Source organism: Myotis daubentonii, chromosome 12 (assembly GCF_963259705.1).
Source record: "Myotis daubentonii chromosome 12, mMyoDau2.1, whole genome shotgun sequence".
In the NCBI taxonomy this organism is placed as follows: domain Eukaryota; kingdom Metazoa; phylum Chordata; class Mammalia; order Chiroptera; family Vespertilionidae; genus Myotis; species Myotis daubentonii.
In genome coordinates this window covers 52,561,112-52,585,974 of record NC_081851.1, presented here as the reverse complement: position 1 = coordinate 52,585,974, position 24,863 = coordinate 52,561,112, and the positions used below count along the sequence as shown (strand labels likewise).

Below are 24,863 nucleotides of genomic sequence, written 5' to 3'. Positions count from 1 at the left end.
AAGGAGAGCCAGGATGGACATCCGCTAAGAGCCAGTTTCCTCTAGACTTGAAACCATCGTGTTGCCCTTTCTTCAAGCTATGAGTGCTTTTTATTCAGACCCTTTAAGCAGACCATGTATGCAATTGACAAGGCAACAATGGAATTGGGATATTTTCCATAGAAGATGCAGAGCACATGTACAAACAAAGCTACATAATCTCAAAACATCTGTTGTTTTTTAATCTCAAGAATACCCTTATCTTTAGCACATATAGTGTATATATATGTATGTGAATATCACAGGTATCCATTCCGTAGTAGTTGGGCAGTAGTGAGTAGTAGGGAATAGTGCACAAGCTTTTAAGTTATATATGGCTACAAATCCTGGCTCTGCCACTTATTGGTTGTCTCAGTGTAGGCACATTGTTACATAACTTCTTTAAGAGTCAGATCCTTCACCAGTGGAATGGGTTAACAATGCCCACCTGTGAGGATTATAAAGAATGTGTGTGAACACTGGGGTAGAGCACACACTCAGCCCGTCACTGCTACTGGTGTGGTTATGTGGACATGTCTGGTAAGGACTACGCATCTATAGTGTATCTCATTCTATGTTGATTGCACTGAGACAGAAGAGCGAGTCCAGGTAGTGCCCTTGTTTCTCGTGTAATGGAGTATCCAGGTGTCAAGCGTACACGTTTTATTTTACTTGATTCAGTTTTCGGTCATTTGTATCCTAGAACTGTGTCTTGCACTACACTATGGGCAGCTCAAGAGGCTCTGCTGACATACTCAGAACCTCATAAGCTGCCCATATTACCAGCATTGAACCTGGTAACAGAAACAGGACAGTTGCTTGATGAATATCTCCTAATTTGATAAAACAGATTAAGGGACACAAAAATGCAAGGGTCAGGTTGTAAGGTTCATGCTGAATGGGCCTATGGACTTGGATGGTGAGGTGGAGCTTTCTGGAGAGTTTAGACCAGAAGGAAATATGGGACACATGATGTTGTAATGACATATATATAGGTTGCAGGCATGGAAACCAGCACAGGTTTACCACGGAGATAAAATGAATACAGCATTCAAAAAAGAGTATAAAAGGCCAGACTTGGCAAGAAGAGAGAATTTTTCAAAGGGGCACTGGTAAATAGTGTTGGATAAGTCAACTCAAAAGAAGGGCGATTGTAGCACAATAGAATATATGACTACTGGTTTAAAAACGAAAGCTGAACAACAACGAAAAGGTAAGTCCCCAAACAGAAGCCACGCAGGCTAGGAAACAGGGGAACATGAAGCAGTAATAATTTGGAAAGAAGAGATGAAATTGTAATTTAACATTGCTCACCTGGAATTTGAGTAGGAATGCCCTATTGGCATGAGACAATGTAAACTGGGAGCTTAGGGAAAAGATGGTGGGGCTGTGAGGCATGGCTTGGGAGCCCTCAACCAAAAGCAGATGAAGTGGTGTAAGAGGTTTTCTCTTCTCTTAAAACAGGGGGCATAGGCAATTAGAGCGAGGGCTCCGAGGTCCGCCTTGCAGCAGCAGGATGCAAGTATCAGGGTATAATTAGTTCTTTGACTCAGCTTTCCCGTTATTCACATGGATTTTTGGTGCCTCTTAAACATCTCGCTTTCATTCTAATTTAAAAAACAGCATATTTATAAAGGACATCTGCTTTGTAGATTTGGGTAACTAAAACTCCAGGGAGACGTGAGGCTCCAGTAATTTCTTGTAAGTGGCACTTGAAAAAAGAAAAAGCTGAAGTAAGGAATACACACTGCCTCCCTTTCCTTCTGGCTGGACCGGAGAAAGTACAATTCTGGGATGTGAACACTGGACTTTGGACAGCAAATTTGGAGACAACTCTAACTTTTCTCTCAATTCTTGTGATTGGCTAGTAGAATAAGTACACACAGGCTGGAATGGTTTCTAAGAGCTATTCTGCAGTATGAGTGCATCCCCTTACCCCAGGGATCAAACTCTGCTCCAAATTTGCAATCGCCTTTAATGTCAATCGTTTATTGCATATCCACAAAGGAACACCCGCAGGTCAGATCTTGACCATATACCTTAATACAGCATTTCTTTGGGAGGCAAATAAAATGTAAGCCTTGTTTTATGAAAGTGTGCCCTGTTAGATAGGAGAAAAAAATCATCTATAACCCCTAGGACACAAACAGTCACTTATTTACTCTTTTTTTTTCCTCCTGGAAGAAAGTCAGAGTCACTATTTCCTGTGATTGCTTAAGTAAATGATATTAAATTACTGAAAGTAAAAGCATGGGAGTCATTAATATTTCTCTAATACATTTGAGCCTACAAGTAGATAAATGGAAACTTTTAAAACAAACCACACATGGGATTGAACAGCTAACCCTATCCAAAGCCACATCCGAGTTCAAAGCACAGGAAATATCCAATATTGAAGTCAAAGCTGGCAACTCAACTAGATGTTTTGTTCTAAGATACAAGAGCTGTGTCCTTTATAGATCTCTATGAAAAAAGTCAGGTAAATTTTAGAAACTCTTTGATGAAGAGATGCCTGGTGGTGAACAGTTTGATTTATTACTCATTCTCTAGCTTTATATACCTTAGTCTTCCTCAGTACAGTAAGGGTTCAATCCTAGAACTACCGGTGTTTGCTTCTGTAGGCAATGCCTGTGAATCATTTTTAGGCTTGCCGGGCTTTCTAAGTTCAGTCTAAAATCAAACCATCATCTTTCCCCTTGCTGGAGAACTATGTCCAGACTTCCCTGTTTCATAATAATCGCATTTCTAGTCTCCCTGATACCCAAAAGGAAAGTTCAAAATTATTTTTAACTTCATTCTGTATCTCAGAGCTTACATTCAAACTATTGCCAATACTTCTGACACTCATCTTTTCTATTTTCATTTCCTTTTCCAGTACTTGTCTCCTTTTCCCCTTGTACACCTTTCATTCAATAACTTGTTATCTGGCGTCCCTGCCTCCATCCATCCTCCTCATCAACACCATTATCAGTCTTCCCACTGTGTCTGATTTCTTCAGTACCTTCCTCTCTCTTCTAAATAAAGCCTGAAGTTAGCAGTGTTCAAGATTTTGAATTATCCAGCCTCAGTCACTGTTCCTAAATTTTGAACAATCTTTCTCCAATGACGTTAGCCTGGCAGAGAGTTAAGATAACATCAATCCCATCCCTATATCCTAATCTTTAGTCAAACTGTATTTTTCCAATACTGCATGTTCATGTCGCTTCATCATTCTTTACTGTGCATATTACTTCTATCATGAACACCTTTCCTCTCCCAATCTTCCATTTCAAAACCCTATCCAATTTGGGGGACTCCACCGATATTCTTCCTTGTTATTGTATTTGTGTCCCCAGTCATAGGCAAGTATGACCTTTGAATCCACGTAATGTTTGAACCTCTTTTCTGGCAATTACTATTTATCTCCTAGTTCTTTGTGTGGCTGTCTTATCTTCCCATTGTTCTATAAATTCCTAAAAATGTTATGAGCTAAGCATCACTATATTCTCATTTTCAATTAGTAGGGACTCAATGATTACTTGTTCTCATTGAATAAATGGATAAATCAGCAGGTTGCAAGCAATAATTAATCACTCAAACAGTAAGGGCATACTGAAGGTGTTTATGGGTTACACCACTCTTATTTATCCCTGGTTTCCTCCTCTCAAGAAATAATAAAGTTAATTGTGGGAAATATTTCTACTGACCCCTCTCTTGAACAGCATCTAGTTCATTAAGATCATTCAATGCAGTGGCATTTTTTTCCCATTCTGATAGAATTCATGACAGATTTTAACTGGCATACATTGCATTTATTTGTAGAGAGAGGCAGACAACGATAGAAGTACAAAAATAGTGAATGGTATCAATGTGCGCTTACTGAGAACCTCTTCATGAGCCTTCTGCAGTTAAAAGACTCTACCTTTTAGTTCCTTGTCAACCACAGTCTTCCTGGCCCTACAGGCTCCCACACCCAAGAGTAATAGTATATTGTCTGTGGTAAAAAGACTTTACATTTCACTCAAAAATCACTGAGGTAGCTGAATTTCAATGTATAGAGCCCTGTCTGAGTGAGAGAAAACCTCCCCCACCACCCTGCTTTGACTTCTTGGTAATCAGTGTCAAGAACTGCCTTGGTCAAAACCAGAAAAGTCAGCTCTGGCTTTATTATTACAACAGTACACATTGGCGTAGTATTCTAAACTTCATCAAGCACTGGCACATGTAGTGTTTCATTTGGTGTTAACCTGGTGAGCTATGGTTCAAGGCTATAATATCATAAAGACACTATGGCTCAAGGCTATACTACCAGAAAATGGCAGGGTCTGATTCCAAGCCCAGGTCTTCTACAACTATGATAATTCTTGCTTAATTTACACTGGTTACACACTGTATACTCTAAGTGGCAAGTAGCAAATTTGTAGAGCTTCACTAGTACAAAATGTAGAAGTGTTTAGGAGTACCTTGGGCGATGGAGGAAAGTAACCGCCATAAACATTCCCAGAAGTCCAAGCAAAATAACACAGATTCCTGGGACAAAACTGGGGGTGAGGGCTCATCTCCTTGTTTAGTAATCACATGAAGATAAAGTCAATTTGCTTCCATAGCCATAAGTATTAGGTATCACAATTCTGATAAGTGGGTAGAATTCTTAAGACTCCCAAATTTGATTTTTAGATATGTCAGCTACTTCTCAATTGCCTCCCACAAAGAGATAAGTAAGACACCTACATTCATCCTTTGCCCAACCTAATATCGGTGTGTGAACAGGTGGGGGGATTCCAATCAGTTGGAGTTCAGACCTTAATGTTTTCCTATAGTGAGTCTTTGAGAGTTAATATTGACATTATGTTTCTGGGCAGGAGAGAAACATGCTTTCGATATTCTGAAATTTCTGTTGGAGCTGATATTTTTGAAATAAAATTTCCCCAAAATGTGACCTTTTTTTAAAAAGTACGGTTATAAGACTCACAACATGAAGACAGATTTTGCTTGTGTGTTTGGCCAGCCTCCTGTGCGGGAAAGCTGGTGGGCATGTTCAATGGGAAATAATGAAATAAAATTGCTGTGGATGTGTATGCGGCAACCCATCTTCTTTTAAACCCACTATGACAGTGACCCTGTGGCAGATGGGGTGGGAGTCCAGTCGTATAAATCCATGCCCAGCCAACTTCATCTCACAGCTTTGCAAATCTACCTTTTGCTTCAAAGGGATCCAAATATTTTCATTTGTTTTCCTTTATCCCCTATGCAAGTGGCAGCCAGTTTAGATGCCTCCAACATCCTTTAGCAGCACACAATTCTGTCACCATTTCAGGTTTCATTATTCTCTCCCTGGGGCTGCACTCAACTCAGAGGATCTTGAGCTCACAGGCACTGTTACGCCTTCCATATGCACAGTGCCTAGGTTTGAATGGTCCTTTGCCTTTTCTCATTCCATTTAATCCTCATACCAACTCTTCACAATAGGCAGGAAGTGATTAGTACCCTCACCATACAGGTGAGCAAACTATCCTTCTGGAAAGATAAGTAGCCTGTCCAAGGCCATACAACCAGCACAAGGAGAAAAAGCACCACCATGCCAGCCTCCCACTCCCAGGCTACCTACCTCTTTTCCTACTGCACCACACTGCCTATTTTTACTAAAAACCATCTCAGTGACAGGAATAGAGTTGGTGGAGGAGTTTAGAAATGACTGTTCCTGAAATTAAAAATGACTTATAACTAAGGGAGCAGTAAGCAGACCTATGCAAACCTGTTCATCTGCCCTGAGAGTTTAAGTAGCTCAAGATAACTATTGGCTTTTTTTTTTTCTTCTTATTTTCCAAAATTTAATTTTTCTATTTCAAAACAAAGGAACATTTATTCTGCGTGGGGAAACCCTGGTGGTGTATATGGAAAGTATAAAAGACCAGTTCTTCCCCATAATAATGGCCTCTTTGATGCAGGTTAAAAAAAAATGGCACCTGCTCTCAGCTCAGTTATACAGGATAAGAGGGTAAAGCCCTCAGCAGTTTCCTGGACAGCTTGAAAGAACCGTAAGGTACAAAGCACACAAAAACTTTACAGAATTGACAGAAAACTTCTACAATGTCATGAGCTTCACTGAAACTCTTTATTTCTTAAATACTTAAACTTTTTTTGTATTTTTTTTTTCAAAGAAGGAATTCCTTCTGTGCCTGAAGGATAGAATATTCTCAATGAGGTCATGAGGCCCCCCTGGAATGGTGTTATTCCCTTAGGCATGTCTCCAAATACTTTGTTCTTCCACTATTTAAATTATTCTTAAGGAGAAAAGCTAATAGTTAACAGCAGGGATCAAAAAGGAGGGCAGGGAGGTGTGGGCAACGTTCCTTAAAGGCTGGGGAAATGGATGGCTCCAGCAGTTGAATGGACTGGCACATAGTCCTCTGGCACAAGCTGATGACTGATTGATTGATTGATTGGGCAATCTCCAATCATTCCACCAAGTGCTATACTTGTCTGGGCCTGCTTTAAAGCACCTATAAATGCACATATTCTATAAACTATATATTAAGGACATTGAGCAATTAAAATTTTGGGCTGAAGTATTTGAGGAAGACTTCAGGGGCCAAGGAGATAGAACCAATGTACAGGCTCTGTGCAAAGCATAGGGAAGGGCTGAGCATGTGGAAAGTGAAAATAAAATATCCAATGCTTTTGTAATTACCAAAGTGAAATTTTCAGCACCATGCACCATAGTAATATAGAAGCTTGAAGAACTTCTAGGGTGGGGAGAAAGTAGTTTTACAGTTGTGAATACATGGAACACATTTTATTCTAGTAATATTTATTGATTACTGTATTATTTTCTGTAAAAAAAAACTGTCAACCTACTTTTGCCCCATTCTGTATATGGAGGAGAAAATGCATTTTATTATATGAAAATTTCCCTAAGGTTAAAATACATACTATTTTTCACTCTAGATAATCATAAAAAAAACCCTTCTAATATGTTGGCCAATATATATAGCAGTATTTAAATGCTTCTACAGACTTGAGTTCAAATTCTATTTGTAGACAACTCAGCTTTTCTGAGTTTCCTTTTTCTCATCTATAATATATGAGCATTAATAGCTCACTCATCTAATTATTGTAAAGATTAAGAGACCAACTTGTGATAGAATATCAGAGTTGAAGTTCTGACCAAAGTGCCAACACTATAGATATGAGATAATGTGAGTCTTAGACAGATAACTAAATGCAAAATTTACAAAGGAAATGATAAAATACTGGTTCTCAGGCCTTGAGTCCCTCAGTTACATTAAGGACATCATCTTCATAACAACAATAAAGGAAATTAAGATGTCTAAGAAATTGGAAAGAAAGATGTCTAAAAATATTTTTGACATAGGTAGGTCTTACTATGCAATAAATGTGAGCTTACAACCTAGCCCCAAGCTTAGTGAGAAGGCTCTCAGGTCTCCTTGAAAACCTGCTTTGTTTCCTGCAGTTGCAGTGGTCGGCAAACACATAGTCAACAGAGCCAAATATCAACAGTACAACGATTGAAATTTCTTTTGAGAGCCAATTTTTTTAAACTTAAACTATATAGGTAGGTACATTGTTATTAACTTAATTAGGGTACTCCTAAGGCTTAGGAAGAGCCACACCCAAGGGGCCAAAGAGCCGCATGTGGCTCGCGAGCCGCAGCTTGCCGACCACAGAGTTGGGGGATACAGGACTAGGGCCTGACATATTAAGAAAGTTCACACAGAAGAGTAAAATGAAAGCATTGGGAATGGGCCTTACTTCCAAGGCTCTCAGGGCTGGTGAGACACAATGCATGGGCATTGCTCATGGGCAGACGTGGGCCCCATGTGCAGGGAAAGCAAGCCAGGCAGGACTGCCTGGGGTGGAGCAGACCCCAGAAGTGAGGCTGGCAGAAGGAACAGAGGGCATAACCACTCCACGGGGCTGAAGGACAGGAGATCCCAGCAGAGGAACCTTGGATGAACCCAGGAGTGCACCAGAAAAGGAAGAGTGAACTTGAGGATCTGTCAGACCAGGAGTCTGAACAGAACATCATCTAGTCTCATCACCAAGCTGTGGGAAGACCGTAACAGGAAGGGACAAAGCTGAAATGCCCCTGTTCCTGCCTGTGACTGGCCCAAATAGACTCCCACCCCAAATTTCAGTTTTGATTAATAAGTAGCTTAGATTGGACAGTTTTTAAAATTTTTGAATTGCAGTTGTTTTATAATGTAAAATGACTACAGAATTGTCTTAAAAATGAGCCCAAACATTTCCTTAAACTGGTATATGATACAAATACCTCAACAAAATATATTTTAAAGTGATGGTTTGAGGTGAAAATATTGTAGCTTGATTAGATTCAAACATCATACTTCTTTAACAATATGGCATTTGAGCCCTTAACACGGTGTCTGACCTATAGATAGTCAATAAATAACATTAGTCATTGAGTTCATTATGATGATAATGACAATAATGAAGGTAGTTTATTATAATGTAACTCTGAATAGAGAACAAAGACAGATTCGAGGCCACAAGACAATCTCTCTCAAAGATACTCAGGTCTGCATATGGCCATCACTGTGCATGATTCAAACTTGTGTCCTGGCAAGTGTACCAGTAATTATGTCACAGACCACCAAGTTTCTCAAAAATAGATGGAACCATTCATGTTAAATGTATAAATGCCAAAAGTAGATACAGTACATGAGTACTAGGTCTTTTTAAAAATCCCTGAACTCCCGGGGAAAACCAGTGATGGGAGATGTAAGCAGTGTGTGGGGAGGGCGTGGGGAGTGAGGACATTGTACAGCCTGGCTAGGCAGGTTAATAAGTAACCTCCAAAAAATCCCGAGACGACCAGATGGGCTGTCCTGTGCCAGGGTAGGTACGGGGATAACATCATTGCCAACAGCTGTTATGGGCAGGTGAGCCTTATGAGTCTGCCCTGGTTATGAACCCTTGAGCTTCCAAGAACACACTGGCTGAGCTCCTGCCTCCTTGGGAGAAATCAATGAGATCCTAGGTGTAAACTATTTATAACAGTGCATGGGACGGGACAAACCCTCAGAAATGGTTAAAATACTTATTACTATTTAATATTACCATCATTATCTGAAAGGTGAGATGTTAAAAACCTCTCTAAGCCTTACTTTCATTTCATCATCTGTATTGTGGACCTAAGTACAGCCACCCCACCACTCTGTCATGAAAATGAAAGAGGTCCTCTCTGTACATCTTAGCTAGTGCTTAGTAAAGGTAGATGCTGAAGATAGTGGTGTAGCTTCCTCCACTAAAGACACATAAAATAGAGATGGTATTTCAGCCAAGTCTGTCTAACACCGCCTTAATTACAATGCTTTATTGCTTCTCACGTCATTCTCAAGACAAAACACAATAATTGCAAAGACCAAGATAGGGCCCTTTTTTAAAGCAGACTTAGAAAACCACATGAATGTGGCATTAGCAAGAAAGCCCGACTGACCGAATGTTCCCCTGCAGCAGCACTGGAAGTCCCCTCCAGTGGGTGAAAACAGTGAGCCAACAGCAGCTCCGTGCCATCAAAACCCTGCTCTCCTATAGGAGTAAAGATGGCAAAATCAGCTCCAGAGCATCTCTATAGCAGTGGGGATGAGCCCACCTAGTTTCCAGTCTATTTCAATGCTAACCCCATGGCTCAGGAGGAACTGTGCAGGTTCAGGGGGTAGAAGCTAGTTTTCCTCTGAGTCACAGTCAAAGGGGGTGGCGGTCTATTACTACCAAGCCAATCGAAATGTAACAACTGCCTGAAAATAACAGTGAAACTTACTTTTGGGATCTGTAATCAACAACGATAACCTTACCCAGAGTCCGCCAGGCCCCTCTGGCCTTTCCAGACCTAGAGGAGCCTGGTTTGATCCTTTCCAATTCCACAGAAAATAAACACCTAGTATTCTTCTTCCCCCTGTGTTTCTCATGATTTGCCGCAAGCCTCTGATTTCGGGCTTTTGTGTCCCAGGTGCTGCCTGTAAGCCCAGGTCAGCACAGTCTCTCCCTCCACCCACAACATAATTTTGTTCGCCCAAGCATTGATGAGTTTAGTCAACTGAACATTTGGTTCCATGCAATGCCTAGTTTTCCAGTATCTTGATGATGGGAGCAGCTACCTCCAACCCCTGCCCCAGGGCAAGGAAACCCAATCCCCTGACTTTTGCATAGCAGTTTAAAGATCACCTTTGGCTCCTTTGATGGCTCCATTATATCTCAAGTGTCCTGTTTATTTCTTCAAACAAATCCAGAGCAGCCATACATTCCCTTCCTGGCCACAGGGATAACATGTGTTCCAACCAAATTTACTCTCCCAAGAATTTGGCACTAGGATTCCTAAACTCAAGCGAGTTTCTCTTGGGTCTCTGAATTGGTCAGAGGTGGAAAGTCAGGTCTGGGGAGGCCAAGTTTGCCAGTGTTTATGAAAGCAGAGAAAGCTTTCACATTGTGCAGAGAGAGAGAGAAGAATGAGGGGTGCTCGTTGGGAAGCTGAGAGCAACAGCCCCCGTGGAGACCAACAGGCAAAGATGCTTTTATGATGCACAGCCTAGAAATCTGCTTCTTGCCCTTGAGCCCTTGAGTGCTATACCTTGCCTCTTCCACCACCACCCCCCCCCCCGCCCTTATGACTTAAATTAGCCTGAATGGGTTTATGCTTTTTGTACCCCAAAGACCTTTGTCTAATTCTCCCTTCAGAAAAAAAAGGTTAGGTCTGAGAACCAAGCAAACTATGAGACTCACGTTCTGGAGTGAGAGAGACTTTGCCAAGCTTGCTTTCCCAGTTGGCTCTGACATCCAGAGAAGCTCAACCTCTGGGAAGATGGATCAGCTTCACCTTGGCAGTCCCTGAAGAGGGACGAGCACTGAAAACCCAGCTATGAAGAGGCTGAGATCTCTCGAGAAGTCACGTGACCTTTAAGAGCCCCCAGCTCTGAGCACCTGCAGGCACTTGCTTCTTCACACCCTAAATACCACCAGCTTTATGAGATCAGCTCATCTAATCACTGCCTGCCCCATGGTAAATTGGTACCACATTTGAAAGGCATTTGAGCCATGGGTTCAGGTTTCCAGGAGCCTACACATCCCTGTGGGAGGACTGAGGAAAGCTATATTTTCTGGTGCATGAGCTCCCTTACTAATTTGTAAGCACACAAGCCAAGGCCTGAGGCTGTCAGAGCTTAGCCAATGTTGTGGATGAGCAGAAACCAGCATCAGGGCTTTAAACACCTCTATAACCTACAGCCAAACAACTAGGAATGGGAAGGTTTGGGACCATCAAACCTGCACCAGAAATGAAAAGCCGGTAGATGGCCTACAGTCTACATCTTGCACCTATGGCTGGCCATGGGAATAGTCTTCTCCAGTGAGTCCATAGAAGGTCTCAGATTTCTTTTCAGAATGTTGCTCCAGGCTGTCACTAGTAGTTAACTGAGGTTGATGTGAGGAAGAAAAAAAAAAAAAGCTTGTTTTCCCTGGTCTATTGTAAAAATTATTGAACTGGGAATTAAATACTAGATATAAAACACTAACTAGCTGCCTGAGCATATTCCTCTTATTTGTGAAAGGAATGGGTCATACCAGATTGTCTTCAAGATCAATGATAAAAGGTGGGAAGAGAAATTTCAAATAACAGATTTGGAGGGAATTGAAAAAACGAAACATGGAAAACTATGGCTAATGTAGAAGAGATTCCAGAACAATCACAAAGGGTAAAGGATTTTTTTAAAGTGCTTTTAGGGAACAAGGAACTTGAACTCTGCTGCAGATGTGTAAGCTGATCCAGGGTTTGTGGGGAAGCAGAGGAAAGAACTTCCAAGACAAGCAAATGGGTCAAGACAACTGGGCATGGAAAGAAAACAACATCTCATAGGGGGTGGGGGTGAGAGTGAGTAAAATGAGCTGACAAAGGAATTACAGTAAACAAAATAGATTGAGACTGAGTCCTGCAAAACCTGGAAACAAAATGGAGAAGGCAGGAAACAATAGTTTCATATCTCTAAGTGTCTTTCAATGCTTGTGTGGGAAAAGGAGGAACAAAAATGGCAAGTCTTACTTTTATGGTCCATACATGATGATTGCCTCCAAAGCGATCTCTTTCCTCACCAGCCTCAGCCCATTCTCTACACGGAAGCCAAAGAAAAGATTCTAAAGTGCATCAAAAACTCCACTCTCCTTCTCAAAACCCCTTAATTCCTCCTCTCCTCACTGTCTGGGACTACATGGAGGGCCTTTCTAAATAGGCAAATCACCCTGCTACCTTCTGAGAAGCTAAGGGGAGCCTTCCAGCCCAGCCTCCTTCCCTAGAGATCATCTTTTCAGTTCACATTTTATACCTTGCAAATCTACCTCTTTGTTTACAGCGGCTTGGCCTGAGGAAGTGAGCCTGAGCGACCGCTGCAGGGCAAAGGCCCATGAAGCTGTGTTCCAGGCAGGTCCACTCACTCTGGGGAATTTGAACGTGAGCCGACGCAGAGAGTTGACAGAACTGGGGACATACACAGGAACAAAAGCCATAGGTAGGAGCCATGAGTTGGAAGAAGGCAAGGTAGAAAAAGCCAGAAGCAGAGAAGAGAGAGAAATGATCCCAGTGGGAGTGGGCAGAGCAGTGGGAGGATGTATGGGGGATATGCCAAGGGAGCACCTAAGAGGGTTGTTCTTGAGATGCCAGTGTGACTATTAGAACAAAGTTCTTATTTGCTGTGTGACCTCATGGCTCAGCAGCTAAAAGGATGTGTCTTTCTTCCTAATGGATCCTTAAAATAATCTCCCATTAACTGAAGCAATGGGAGTAAATCTCTTTCCCTTACAAACTAAAAATCAATAGATCAATCAATCAATTCACCAACAGGAGTTTGCCTCCATTTTCAGTGCCACCTCCTGCTTTAAGGCTAAGCTCAAAGTCAGACTGTTCTTTTAAAGTTTCTTATTTGAGCAAATGAGCGATTGGATGGCATGTGGATGAACAAAGCTTGGGCATGTTTAGTTAGACATGGCCAGGACTTGGGTGTCCTCTGGATCGCTCAAGTACCAAAGCAATGACTTACCAAATAGCAACAGTAAAGGGGAGACAATGGGGGCACAGGGGTTATGTTCAGGATTGAGTGAGTAGGTAGCTGAGTAACAGAGACAAGTGTGAGATCAAGTTGGAAAGAACAAGAATACTACAGCCAAAGCTCAGAGATATTGCAGGTTTGGCTCCAGACCAGAGCAACAAAGGGAATCATAACTCCTTTGCTGGTGGAGGTTCTTGCCTTCAATTTGGAAACAAAAACAAAAATAAAAACAAAAACAAAACAAAAAAACCCCACACAGGCTACATCCTGGAAGGGAGGTACTCCCCCGCCTTTCTTTACCTTCTAATCTTTGCTTGGAAGTAGAATGCATTTGAAAGGAAAGCCCTGGTTGGGCCATCTCTGATTAGGGAAAGGTGGATTTGAGGAAGGATAAAAGGAAGGTTAATGAATAGATAATAGTCCTAGTTTGGGTGGGAAGAGGGAAGAGATAAGATAGGGGACAGAGGGAGAGCTGCTCAAAGCCCTTAGGGGCAAGAAAGTTGGGGTCTGAGAGGAAGAACAAAGGGCAAAGCTCAGCCTGGCCTGACTTACACATGGCCTATAAATGAAATATTCATTTTTAAGTAGTTTTCCTAAGTGGACACCTGAAGGCACTGTATTCCAGTCACCTAGAAATCTTTTCTTTTCTTTTTCTTTTTTTTTTTTTTGTCCCCCATCAAGTAAATTGTCCTCAATTTGCTGAAGGATAAACAAGTAATGCTATAAAGAAAGATACCCATGGAAGACAGAGGTCAAAGACTATCTTTCCTCCCTCTCTTTGTTCTTGAACTAGATTCATGAATGAACAAGACTGACCTTGATTCAAGTCCCTGGGTAATGGCTAGGATTAAATAAAATAACCTGATTTAAATCTCCTTAGCATTTCATAGGAAATCAATAAATATCAGCTCCTTCCCATATACAACCACATACAAACATACACACTTGCCAACTATAGGAACAAGAGTAGGAACATGAGGAGGCATTACACCGACCCTTTATCTCTCTGAAGGGGGCAGGACTCAAAAGCCCCACAATGAATGTACAGCTGTGCTAGAAATTCATTCCAGAGAGCAAATTTATGCTGCTCTTTTCATTGCATGTTGCAGCTTGTACATAATAGCCAGAGGGAATAGAACACAAACAGCTGGGAAATAAAGATGAAAGCAAAACTGTGTCAGCAGGGAGAGACACACCTCCCCTGAGGACCCGGCAGTGTCAGGAAACATAATTTGAACAAGGTCACCTGCATAGAATTCTCTTTTTCAGAGAAAGATCATTCGACTGCTGCCCATTTCTGACCATCTCCTTCAAAGTCAAGGTAGGGATTGGCACACATGTTCCCTAGCTTTCAAATTTCTACTGTCAGGTCCAATGCATATAATGAAACAGAGCCATAGGCGAAATCATGCATTATCAGAAGGCTAACTGGGATCTGGGATGGTGGGAAAACAAAGAAATTCTGCTTCCTAGCACAGAAGGAGCCTGTTGAGGTTTCCCCGTCCTGAATCCCAGATGGCAAGTTTTGTGGCCATATGCCGCCCTCTAGTGTCTTTTTAAGAGATGGTAACATGAGAAATAAAAACACTTTTCATGATCCCCAGACATCCCATATCATCTCAGCACAGGACTGGTCAAACAAAACAAAGCAAGTAAAATTCTTAGGGGACAAAAATGGCAAAGCCAGGATTTTTACTAAAATTAAAAAGTGAGTTAAATTTGGCCTCAACAAAGATACCGCATTTTTCCGGACTTTGAAAAGCACAGGGTTTAGATTAGTGAGTGCTCTTTAAAAATACAGACACCTGTTCTGCGCGCATCACTCTTAGTCTGTGGGAGGTGGGGCCCATGAATCTGCATTGAGTAAATCCCTCCACGTGACTCCGATGGGGTTAAGTTGGTTGACTGCACTTTGAGAAGAACTAAAGTGACTTTAAGGAGAGTGTAAAATAAACCTGATGAGTTTCTTTTAACCCTATAAGAATATAGCTCTTAGGCAAAAAAAAAAAAAAAAAAAAAAAAAAGCATAAAATAAAAGCTGTCCAAGACAGACTGGAGTGGCTGAATCCTTCATGACTGGCACGGAAGACAGCAGTGCTGCTCAGTGCCGAGTGAAGAGTTCATACCAGTGGTTCTCAACCTGTGGGTCGCGACCCCTGAAAATACATCCTGCATATCAGCTATTTACATTATGATTCATAACAGTAGCAAAATTATAGTTATGAAGTAGCAACAAAAATAATTTTATAGTTGGGGGTCACCACAACATGAGGAACTGTATTAAAGGGTCGCAGCATTAGGAAGGTTGAGAACCACTGATATAGACGGTCCTATGTGATAAGCCCCGCATTGGCAGTAGGCATGTAGGTAGGAAGGAAAAACGATGTGTCTCAGAGACAGTGCCCTACTTGTCTGATGAGACATTACCCACTACCTGGCACTGCTTCTCTGTGCCCTGGATGGGCAGGTCTGTGCAGGTCACATACTTCAACTGACCTTGAACTGCTCTTTTCCAACCATTTTAGTCCTGGACACAGTGCCCAGTTTCTAGTGAGGCTCACTCATGCTTCCTGAGGTCCCTCCCTACGGGAAAACAGGACAGCACTTGGCTTTGAGCTGGCGGCTGGCTTGGCCAGCACACTCAGTGTCACGATCTCTCCCTTTCCTTCACAGTGACTGCCTGAGCCTGCTGTGTACATCGGGGCACAAAAAAATCAGGGGCAGAAAATGCCCTCTATTCCCTTCAGTCAGAGACAAGAAAGAGGGTTGGCCTGGTAAGCAGCATTTCCTTTGAATTGCATTTCACCTTTTGAGCTGAGCTACTTGATCTGTGGGCACAAACAAGATGGCTTTGAAGTTAACAAGAGGCCACTCTGAGAGAGGGAGACAGCCCTTACCACTTATTTTAGGTGTTGGGTGATTATAAATAAGTTCTGTAATTACAGAAAGTGAAACACTTTTCTTTCTTCTTTTATCTGATTTAGAAAGAGGACTTTTCTCTAGAAAGACTTCTGTTGGGTTTTCTCTTTCCAGTTCCCTAGCTGCCCCATGTATATTCTCTTTGAATCAAAGGGAAAGATCACATCAGTACAAGTGAACACATCTTGACAAGTAAAAATGTGACCATGAGGGTCCCTGTAGGACTATGGAATGCATCCAGGACAGGGCAGAAGCAGCAACAGAGGGGCCTGGGTCAAAACTGGGGACGTGCCCTGACCGGTTTGGCTCAGTGGATAGAGCATCAGCCTGCAGACTGAAGGGTCCCAGGTTTGATTCCAGTCAAGGGCGTGTGCCTTGGTTGCGGGCACATCCCCAGTGGGGGTTGTGCAGGAGGCAGCTGATCGATGTTTCTCTCTCATCGATGTTTCTGGCTCTCTATCCATCTCCTTTCCTCTCTGTAAAAAAACAATAAAATATATTTTTAAAAAATTAAAAAAACAAAAAACTGGGAACGTGTCTTTGCTCAATTGTACCAGTATTTTTATCCCTCGGCAAGTCATTCCGAGCTCAATAAAATGCTAATGATACCTCGTCCAATGCTGGTTGTCCTATTAAATGTGATGGGATCACCTGTCCGGCATGGCTTAGTGGTTGAGTACCGACCTATGAACCACGACACATACCCAGGTTCCAGGCTTGATCCGCAGGGAGAGGTGTGCAGGAGGCAGCCTATCAATGATTCTCATCATTGATGTTTCTATCTCTCTCTCCCTCTTCCTTCCTCTCCATGGAATCAATAAAAATATATTATAAAAAATGTGGTGGGATTGATACTAGTAGATATGTTCTTAGCAATTCACAAAAGCCCACTGAGATAGAAACTTGTGTTATTTTTTTTCCTGTTATTGACAGGTTTTCCAAGATGTTTATATTGGTCACTTGGAGAAATCAAGTATCAATAAGGAAAGAAAATGTCTGCTAAGACTTTGTTAGAAGCTAGTAAAAGAAACATTCCCACTGGTGCATGTGTGGTGGGAGGATTCACTGTGGTAGGCACAAAGGCATAAGCCAGGCTCAGACCCCGGTTGGCCAGTGGGGCTGTACGTATTTAGGACATCTCACCAGGGAAAGAAAACAAATAAACTCTTGATGAAACTCCTTAGGTATCTGTTTATCTTGACTCCACATTGATTGCAAACTGAAATTTGCAAATGCCTATTTTTCTTTATAATATGGAAACAAACACATTTCTCTCACCCTTTAAAATTTAATCATGCATGCATTCTTAGGTGTTGCATGTTTTGAGCTGCTATTAAAAATGCATGTATCTGCCACATTAAAGAGGGAACAGAAGCTTGTGTGTTGTATTATTAATTATATGCAGGAAATGAAATTCTGGTTAGCATTTGCAGAAGGTACACACACACACACACACACACACACACACACACCCAAGCTCTGCCAGGTGAGTGGCGACCATGGGGTTCATGTCCGCTGCTCTGACCCGGTGCACTTACTCTTGAGGTCCAAGTTCCTGGCTCCGGCGGTGATCTGCGTTGTGATTTTCGTGTCAATCTTTACAGTGTGGAGATTGCTGGTGTCCCTTGATATCATCACATTGTGCCACTGATTGTCATTGAGAGGTTTATTTGAACTCCCTTTGATGAGGTTAGCACCATTTCCCAAGTCAAACACGTAATGTAAGTACCTGGGGGGAGAAAGGACAGTGGGAAAATGCCATCACTTTTTGAACTTTTTTATGGAGTCAAACTCGATGCTACAGGAGGAGAATTTTTCTTTCAGGTGGCTCTGTCCTTGCTAGAAGTCATGTGAGTGACTTGTATAAAAACTCAGCTAATGAGAAGGAAACACTATTCTGCATCAGTAAGGCAGATTCTTTATTGTCTTCACTATAAAGAATAATGAAAAAATATATATTTTTAAAATTAGGGTCTATACCAGGGTTGGGGAAGCTTTTATTTTGGCCAAGGGCCATTTGGATATTTATAGCATCACGCATGGGCCATACAAAATTATCAAGTTAAAAATTAGCCTGCTATATTTGGTCAAACATTGAATTGCCTCACCCCTAATGCCTTGGCAGGGCCAGACCAAATGATTTTGGAAAGTATATATCATTCCCTCTTTCACGCCTCCCTCAAGCCTTGGCTAACCACAATGACTGGTAATTCCTCTCAGCTTTTTGCACTGCTTTCCCCTCCACCTTGAATGCCGGCTTCTCTATGGAAATGTGGATTCATCCTTCAAGTCTCAGCTCTACTATCCACCCCCTGCCTCATACGTTTCATATTTTCCCTAAACACTAAGCCTTTGCGCATGATCATCTTAGAAAACTTTTCACAGTGCTTCTTTTCTATCTATGTGTTCACCTACAGCCCCTAGGATTGAGTACTTGCATATGCGTGCCTTGGGGTTGGTGGAATCTGAGATATGCATGGGGTAGCAGGAGTATATATATATATATATATATATATATATATATATATATATATATATATATATTTTCCTGGAACATTATCTAGCCCATTGTAAATATGCAATAATAGTCACTAAATGAATGAATACCCATATTAATTAAATTACATAAAACTTTTATCACACTTTCAAGGAAATTTCACAAAAATCCTTCTAAATTCTTCAAGGAATTTGGACATAGAATTCAGCTTGAGTTAAATGGGAGTTTGTAAAATTGAAGAAGTCTGATTACTTGAATTATCTATTTAATGTAGCAAAAATTAGCCTACAAATTTGTAGGAATTATTTTGTAGAATTATAGTGTGCTTAGTGATAGTAAGGCAATCCACATTGGAAGTGTAAGATTCATGGAATGCATAGCATAAATTAGAACCTGATGTTATTTATATCTCATATAACATCTCACATATGGAAATGTAGGTGTAAAAGACTACACAATACCCCTATTAATTTATAAGATACTTACATAATTTAAATGAATATATTATTTGTATACCCCTGCCCATGGCCTTGTAAGCCAATACATTTTGCTGAATGTATGTTTTTGGAAATGGAGGCCCATTTCCCCCAAAGTTTCATTTGTCATTGGACTGTCATATACTCACCCTTTAACTAATTCAACCACAATAAAGTCATTTCCATCCCCACTGTTATATAGAATTAGTCCATCTAGGGATGTTGTCTTGAACTGGAAAAAAAGATGCATAGAAGTGTAGGCTTGCAACGTAGCTAAGGCAACATAGCTTGATTTGGTCTTGAAGGTAACAGGGTCTGCTATGATATTCCGGAAGCCAAACCTGGCATTGAGCTCACAGTAATCTATGTCACCATTTTTACACAAGTCAATGTATGCCATCCCATTAAATGTCAGGCTCTGAAGGTGTCCAATGAAGTTGGAGGGGACAGAAGACAGATACCGCCGTTCCGTGATGATGCCAGTCTCTATGTTATGAAACTCTAGTCTGGTATGATCGCCCGCCATTTGACCTACATGGGAGAATCATGCATTATTATTTTCCATATCTGGAAGGCACTTTCAATTTATAACATCATATTTTAAGATAGAAGAATCCAAATACCTCTTTGATATTCAATTATATATAGTAAAATCACAGAAGTGATGTTAAAAGGCAAGGCTGAAACACATAATACAACTTTCTTAGATCAGGTTTCCCTCTGTTCAAATTTTAGCCTTAGTAAAAATTGTCCTCATTAGACAAAGTTACAGGGTTTTAAAAAGTGGAAGGGCCCATGGCTCAGTGGTTGAGCATCAACCTCTGAACCAGGAGGTTACAGTTCAGGGCACATGCCTGGGTTGCGGGCCAGAAGGGGGTATGCAGGAGGCAGCGTATCAATGATTCTCATCATTGATGTTTCTACCTCTCTCCCACTCCTTTCCTCTCTCTGAAATCAATAAAAAAATATATTTTTTAAAAGTAGAAGAAAAAAAGGAAGTGAGTAATGGAGAAAGGGAGAAAGTTTAAGAGGAAGGGAGAGAGAGAAAAGAAAAGGAAGTAAGGGAGAAAGCTAGGGAGGAAAGGGAAAGAGGAAGAGAGGGAGGAAGGAAAGGAGGAAAGAAGGAAAGAAGGAAGGAGTGAAGGAAGAAGAAAAGAAGGAAGGAAAGAAAGAAGACAGGGGAAGGGGTTAGAGACAATGATTGTCCTAAATCAACCCAGTAGAAAGTGATGTATTCCAGCTTCATAGTGATGTTTTTCTGTATAAGAAATGTTCTTAAAAAGAAAATAATGTGACTGTATATTTTCCTATCACCAATTAAAATAATGAAAAGCTACTGACTATGTTTCCAATAATGAACCATGAAAATGTGTTTGAAGTATGTCATTTTCACCCTCCTTTTTCTGTGCTGAATAATTTCCATGATTTATGCCACTTTCCTTGCACTTACGTTTTGGAAAACTAAATTGAGCACAAATTCAAGGTATGTCCAATTTTGAGAATACCAGTAAAAGTAGTCCACATTACCAAAGTTATAATCTCTAAACACTTAAGTATGAAGCTTGGTTGCATATTTATATGGTGATTCACTCTTCAATTCATCCCCCATCCCTCTTCGTCCTGCCAAATGTCTCTATAAACCCCTTTGAGAGCCAACCTAGTATCACTTTACCTCCAGAGTGATGATCGCACCTACCTTTAGGGTTGAAGATAAATTACATAAAAAAGATGTAAGCTTGTTTTTTAAGATACAATATAAAGTACCTTATCTTTGCTAGTGACTCACTCCCAGCATCTTGTTGTTTAATTAAACTGACATTTGCATTCTTCTGAAAATCAAAAAGGTCATTACAATTGCAATCAAGTTCTTCTGGTTACTAACTTCACTATTCAATTCGGCATAATTGGAAAATTTATTAAGCTTACACTATCCCATCATCCATGATATTAATAAAATAATTAATTAGAGCCAATCCCAGTATCAAACCCGGAGAAAATTCACTGGACCTTCCCCCAGGTGTAATAAAGATTGAATAACCACCCATGTGGCTCTCCTTCAACCAGCTGGACAGATTTCCATGTCTTTAGTCAGGACAGTAAAATATTAGGTGGCATTTTAAGGAAATGCCTGTAAGTAAATATAAAAGGCCTTCTCTTTGTTGTGCAAGAAAAATTGTCTACATACTTAATTGATGCTTATAAACTTATTTGTGTAAAAATATTGCCCCTAATCTGAACTTGACTCTACTTAATTTTTACACCTGATTACTAGTCCTTGATCCTGGTAACAATTGTCCTGTCACCCTGGGTGTGTCTTCTTATCAGTCATTGGTTTGTTCAAATCCCCTCTCTGCAAACTTTTTTTTAAAGCTGAAAATACCACTGTATATAGTTGTCAGTCCTCCTCCTTCCTCCCCAAGATGTCTCCTCCTTGTTTATCTGATGCAAAAACATGATTAAATTCTTAGCAATTCTGGTTTCTTGTAGGATATCATTTCTCTCTCCTTCAGTTCTTCTTGTTCAATGACCTCCACACTGCTCTATGGAAAACTCTCTCTTTGGTGGCAAATCAAATGAGCCTTTAATAATTGTCAAATATAAAACTCTAGAGATACCAGTAACATTGAATTAACAAGCCATACAGAATGAAAAACATAAAAAGCTTTAAAATCACTTGGGCTTGTATTGATTTTTATATTTTTCATGATATTAAAATCTGAGTTTTAAATCAGTGAATCCTCCCCAATCCTAAAATTGTCATAGTTCTTCTTAAAAATTCCATTAACAAGCCAAATGATAGGAAAGAAATATCCAGAAAAAATATCCCTAATGCTTAAAATTAAATATTATCCCCAAATTGTCAAGTTCTTGGCAGCTCTGAAATAGTGAAACACATTTTGTTTAGGATGACTGAGAAGTTCAGTGATAAAAATAGCACCTAATGTCTGTTTTCTTTTCAAAGGAATAGGATATGTATGCAGAGCATAAATAACAAAAACAGTGGTGGAGCCACCATGGCCCAATTACAAGGAAAATCATTATGGCCCTTGTTCAAGAGCCTATTCTTTGTTTAATAAGCAGATATAAATTGCATTGACAGTAATGGTGGCTACGCCTGCTCCAGGGAGAGAATTAGCTCCTCAAAGCCATTATCCACTAAGAAAACATTAACGGCTGCCTTTTAAAAACTCTATTTTTCCTCAGAATTTATTTCAGTGTTTAATCATCTATACATAATGTAGCCACCTCTACTCTTATACACATATATTAAGAAAAAAAATTAAGGACATTAAAGGCGAAAATTTTTTAAGGCACCATTTAAAAATCCAGTCTTTTCCAGAGAGTTAGTGGGAAGAGTAATTTAAAATGAGCAGAATGCCTCTGATCAAAGTGTCTGGGTATAGCAAATGGATGACAATTTCCTATAGAAAAAAACACCCAACCGGATGGTGTGTTTACATAAAAATCTCAATATCTAAATAAAATCTTTTGTACCTAAACTGATAGCAAGATCAGCTTCTTGAGATTCAGCCTTGCTCAGAGCTGGGCTAATTTCTGCTGCAGAGCAAAACAACCGCCAGCCTGACACTGAACTTGTTGGTTCACTTATAGTGACTGCGTGTGTGGTTTGTGCATGTGTCAGGTGATGAAAAAGAGAGCAGTAGGAGGAGCAGACATGGGTCCCATTTTCACAAAACTCACAGTCTTTCAGAAGAAAGCAGGCAAAACGAGGTGAGGAACTAATTAAATATATAATGACAGCACTCAGAGAAATGTTAGGAATTTGTTGCACAGACTGCTGTGTTGGTAAATATGAAATGGGGGGAAATACCTGAGTTGATATTTAACTTAAATTTGAAGGCTTAAAACGAGAAAGCCATGCTACAAGAAATAAGTCAGTCAGTAAAAAAGCTAAGAGCTACATGAGTGGGATATAAAACAGAAAGCAACAAATCAACAAACAAGCAAAAACTCAGATACAGACAACAGTATGCTAGTTACCAGAGGGATGGGGGGGAGGGTAGCAAGAGATAAAAGGGGTCAAACATATGGTGACAGAAGATGATTTGATTTGGGGTGGTGGGCACACAGTGCAATATATAGATTATGTATCATAGAAATGTACACTTGGCACCTATATAATCTTATTAATCAATTTCACCCCAATACATATAATAATTTTTTAAAACAGAAAGAAAACCAAAGACAAACCACGCACACACAATTGAACTATGTGTATCAGCTTCGAGTTGTGCACCTGGTTTTCAAAGTCACCTGCAAGAAATGGGAAAGTCTAAAGCTTCAGTAAAAGAGAGGGTGATGGGGACAGTGGGGTTTACCTGTCATGGCCTGTTGGTCATCCACCGTTAACTTTAAACTTTTTCCTCGACGAACCACACGCACTGTGTGCCATTCGTTATCATTGAGGTTATAGCCGGCAAAAAGGGTCTCGGGACCTTTGCCTGTAGAATATGCCAAACAGTCATTATGGACACTCAGCATCAGTCAAACAAATGAACCTCACAGAGAGTGAGAGAAAGAGACAAAGAAAGGGGAAAGTGAGGGAGAGGGAGGAGAGAGAAGAGAAAAAGAAATGCGAGAGATAGGAGAGAAAGGAGAGAGAGCAAGAGAGAAGAGACTGGCTGGATCAATTTTCAAGCCCATTAGAGTCATAGCAAGCAAGGAAAATGACAAGTTAGCAGACATTCTGGTGTGACACTTTAAGAAGAATCTTCAACACACTATGCATTGATCTAAGACAAGCGAATGAACCTGTTGTCATAAATGGGCACAGTCAATACACCATTGGGAAGCCTCCCACATGTACACACACCTTTACTTTTCTAAGGAGTTCTCTGATTTTTGCAGTTATCACTTTCTTGCTAATGTAGTAGCTAGCAGTCATGTAACCTCTGACCTCGGGGAGAGACCTGGCCATAGGTCATTAGCTAAGCATTTTCAGGGAGTGGCCACTGGCTGGATTAGAGGAGATTGCTCTGGGTACTATACTGAGTGAGGGCTCTCTTTACTCTGACCACATGTACTTCCTATGTTCACCAAGTTCTTAAATGTATTGTGTCTAAAAACTAAAACTAGTGGAGGCACAGAAGATGAGTGTAGGTAAAAGTATTGCCTCTTAGAAAAATGAAGAAAACAGAACCCCCCCAAAAATGGCCACATATTGCGTGGGAAGGAATAAAAAGTGATATTAAACAGCAGTAGAGGACAGGGATTCCCAGGTAAAAACTAAAAGAAAGAGGACAAGAAGTGTAACCAAGGAAGTAACTGCCAGTGAATCTATAGAAGTGTAAATTCCATAGATAAATGGAACTTAAATAGGCTGAGGACAAACAGATTACCTCAGAAAGTCGTTCTGTGGAAATTATTGAAATGACAACGTTAGACAAATATCCCTCTTCCACACACACAAATCAAGGGAAAATAGCTTTTAGTATAACTAGAAAGATTTCATAGGAAAATAAGCATTTCTACCAATCTGACATTATGATTCACTGAGAAAAATAATGAAAAGTTTTTAAAGATCCACACTATTTGTTGATGGATCTCAGTGTTTTAAAAGTCATGAAATTTTCTAGTACATTTCAATAATGCAATGCATGACGTCATTGAGTTTAATGACTTTCATCCAATTCACGATCAGGACTCGCTTCACTATTTCTTCAACTAAATTCTATCCACAAAACCAATTAATGTCCAAGGAGCACAGGAGGACATACTAAAATGCCAATGAAAAGGAGAACAAAAGAGGAAAAAAATAAATATGGGAACCACCAAGAAGAAACCTCAGTAGTCAGTCCGACAAGAGATCATTCATGGTTTGCTTTTAGTACTGCAGACTATCCACCCAGCTCCCTGATTTCTCTCTTAGGATGTCAC

General features: G+C 40.5%; 1 protein-coding gene across 11 annotated transcripts in view; it reads right to left on the bottom strand.

Annotated features, from left to right (window-relative positions):
* The window catches only part of NRXN1 (neurexin 1), a 1,007,877-nt gene that overhangs the window by 491,741 nt on the left and 491,273 nt on the right, over positions 1-24,863 (bottom strand). For all 11 annotated transcript variants that reach the window (XM_059659869.1, XM_059659870.1, XM_059659871.1 and 8 more), the window contains 3 exons: positions 23,306-23,428; positions 19,115-19,496; positions 17,531-17,721 (listed from right to left, as the gene is read on the bottom strand). In XM_059659869.1, the coding sequence (XP_059515852.1) occupies positions 17,531-17,721; positions 19,115-19,496; positions 23,306-23,428 (696 nt within the window). The remainder of the gene's footprint in view (positions 1-17,530; positions 17,722-19,114; positions 19,497-23,305; positions 23,429-24,863) is intronic.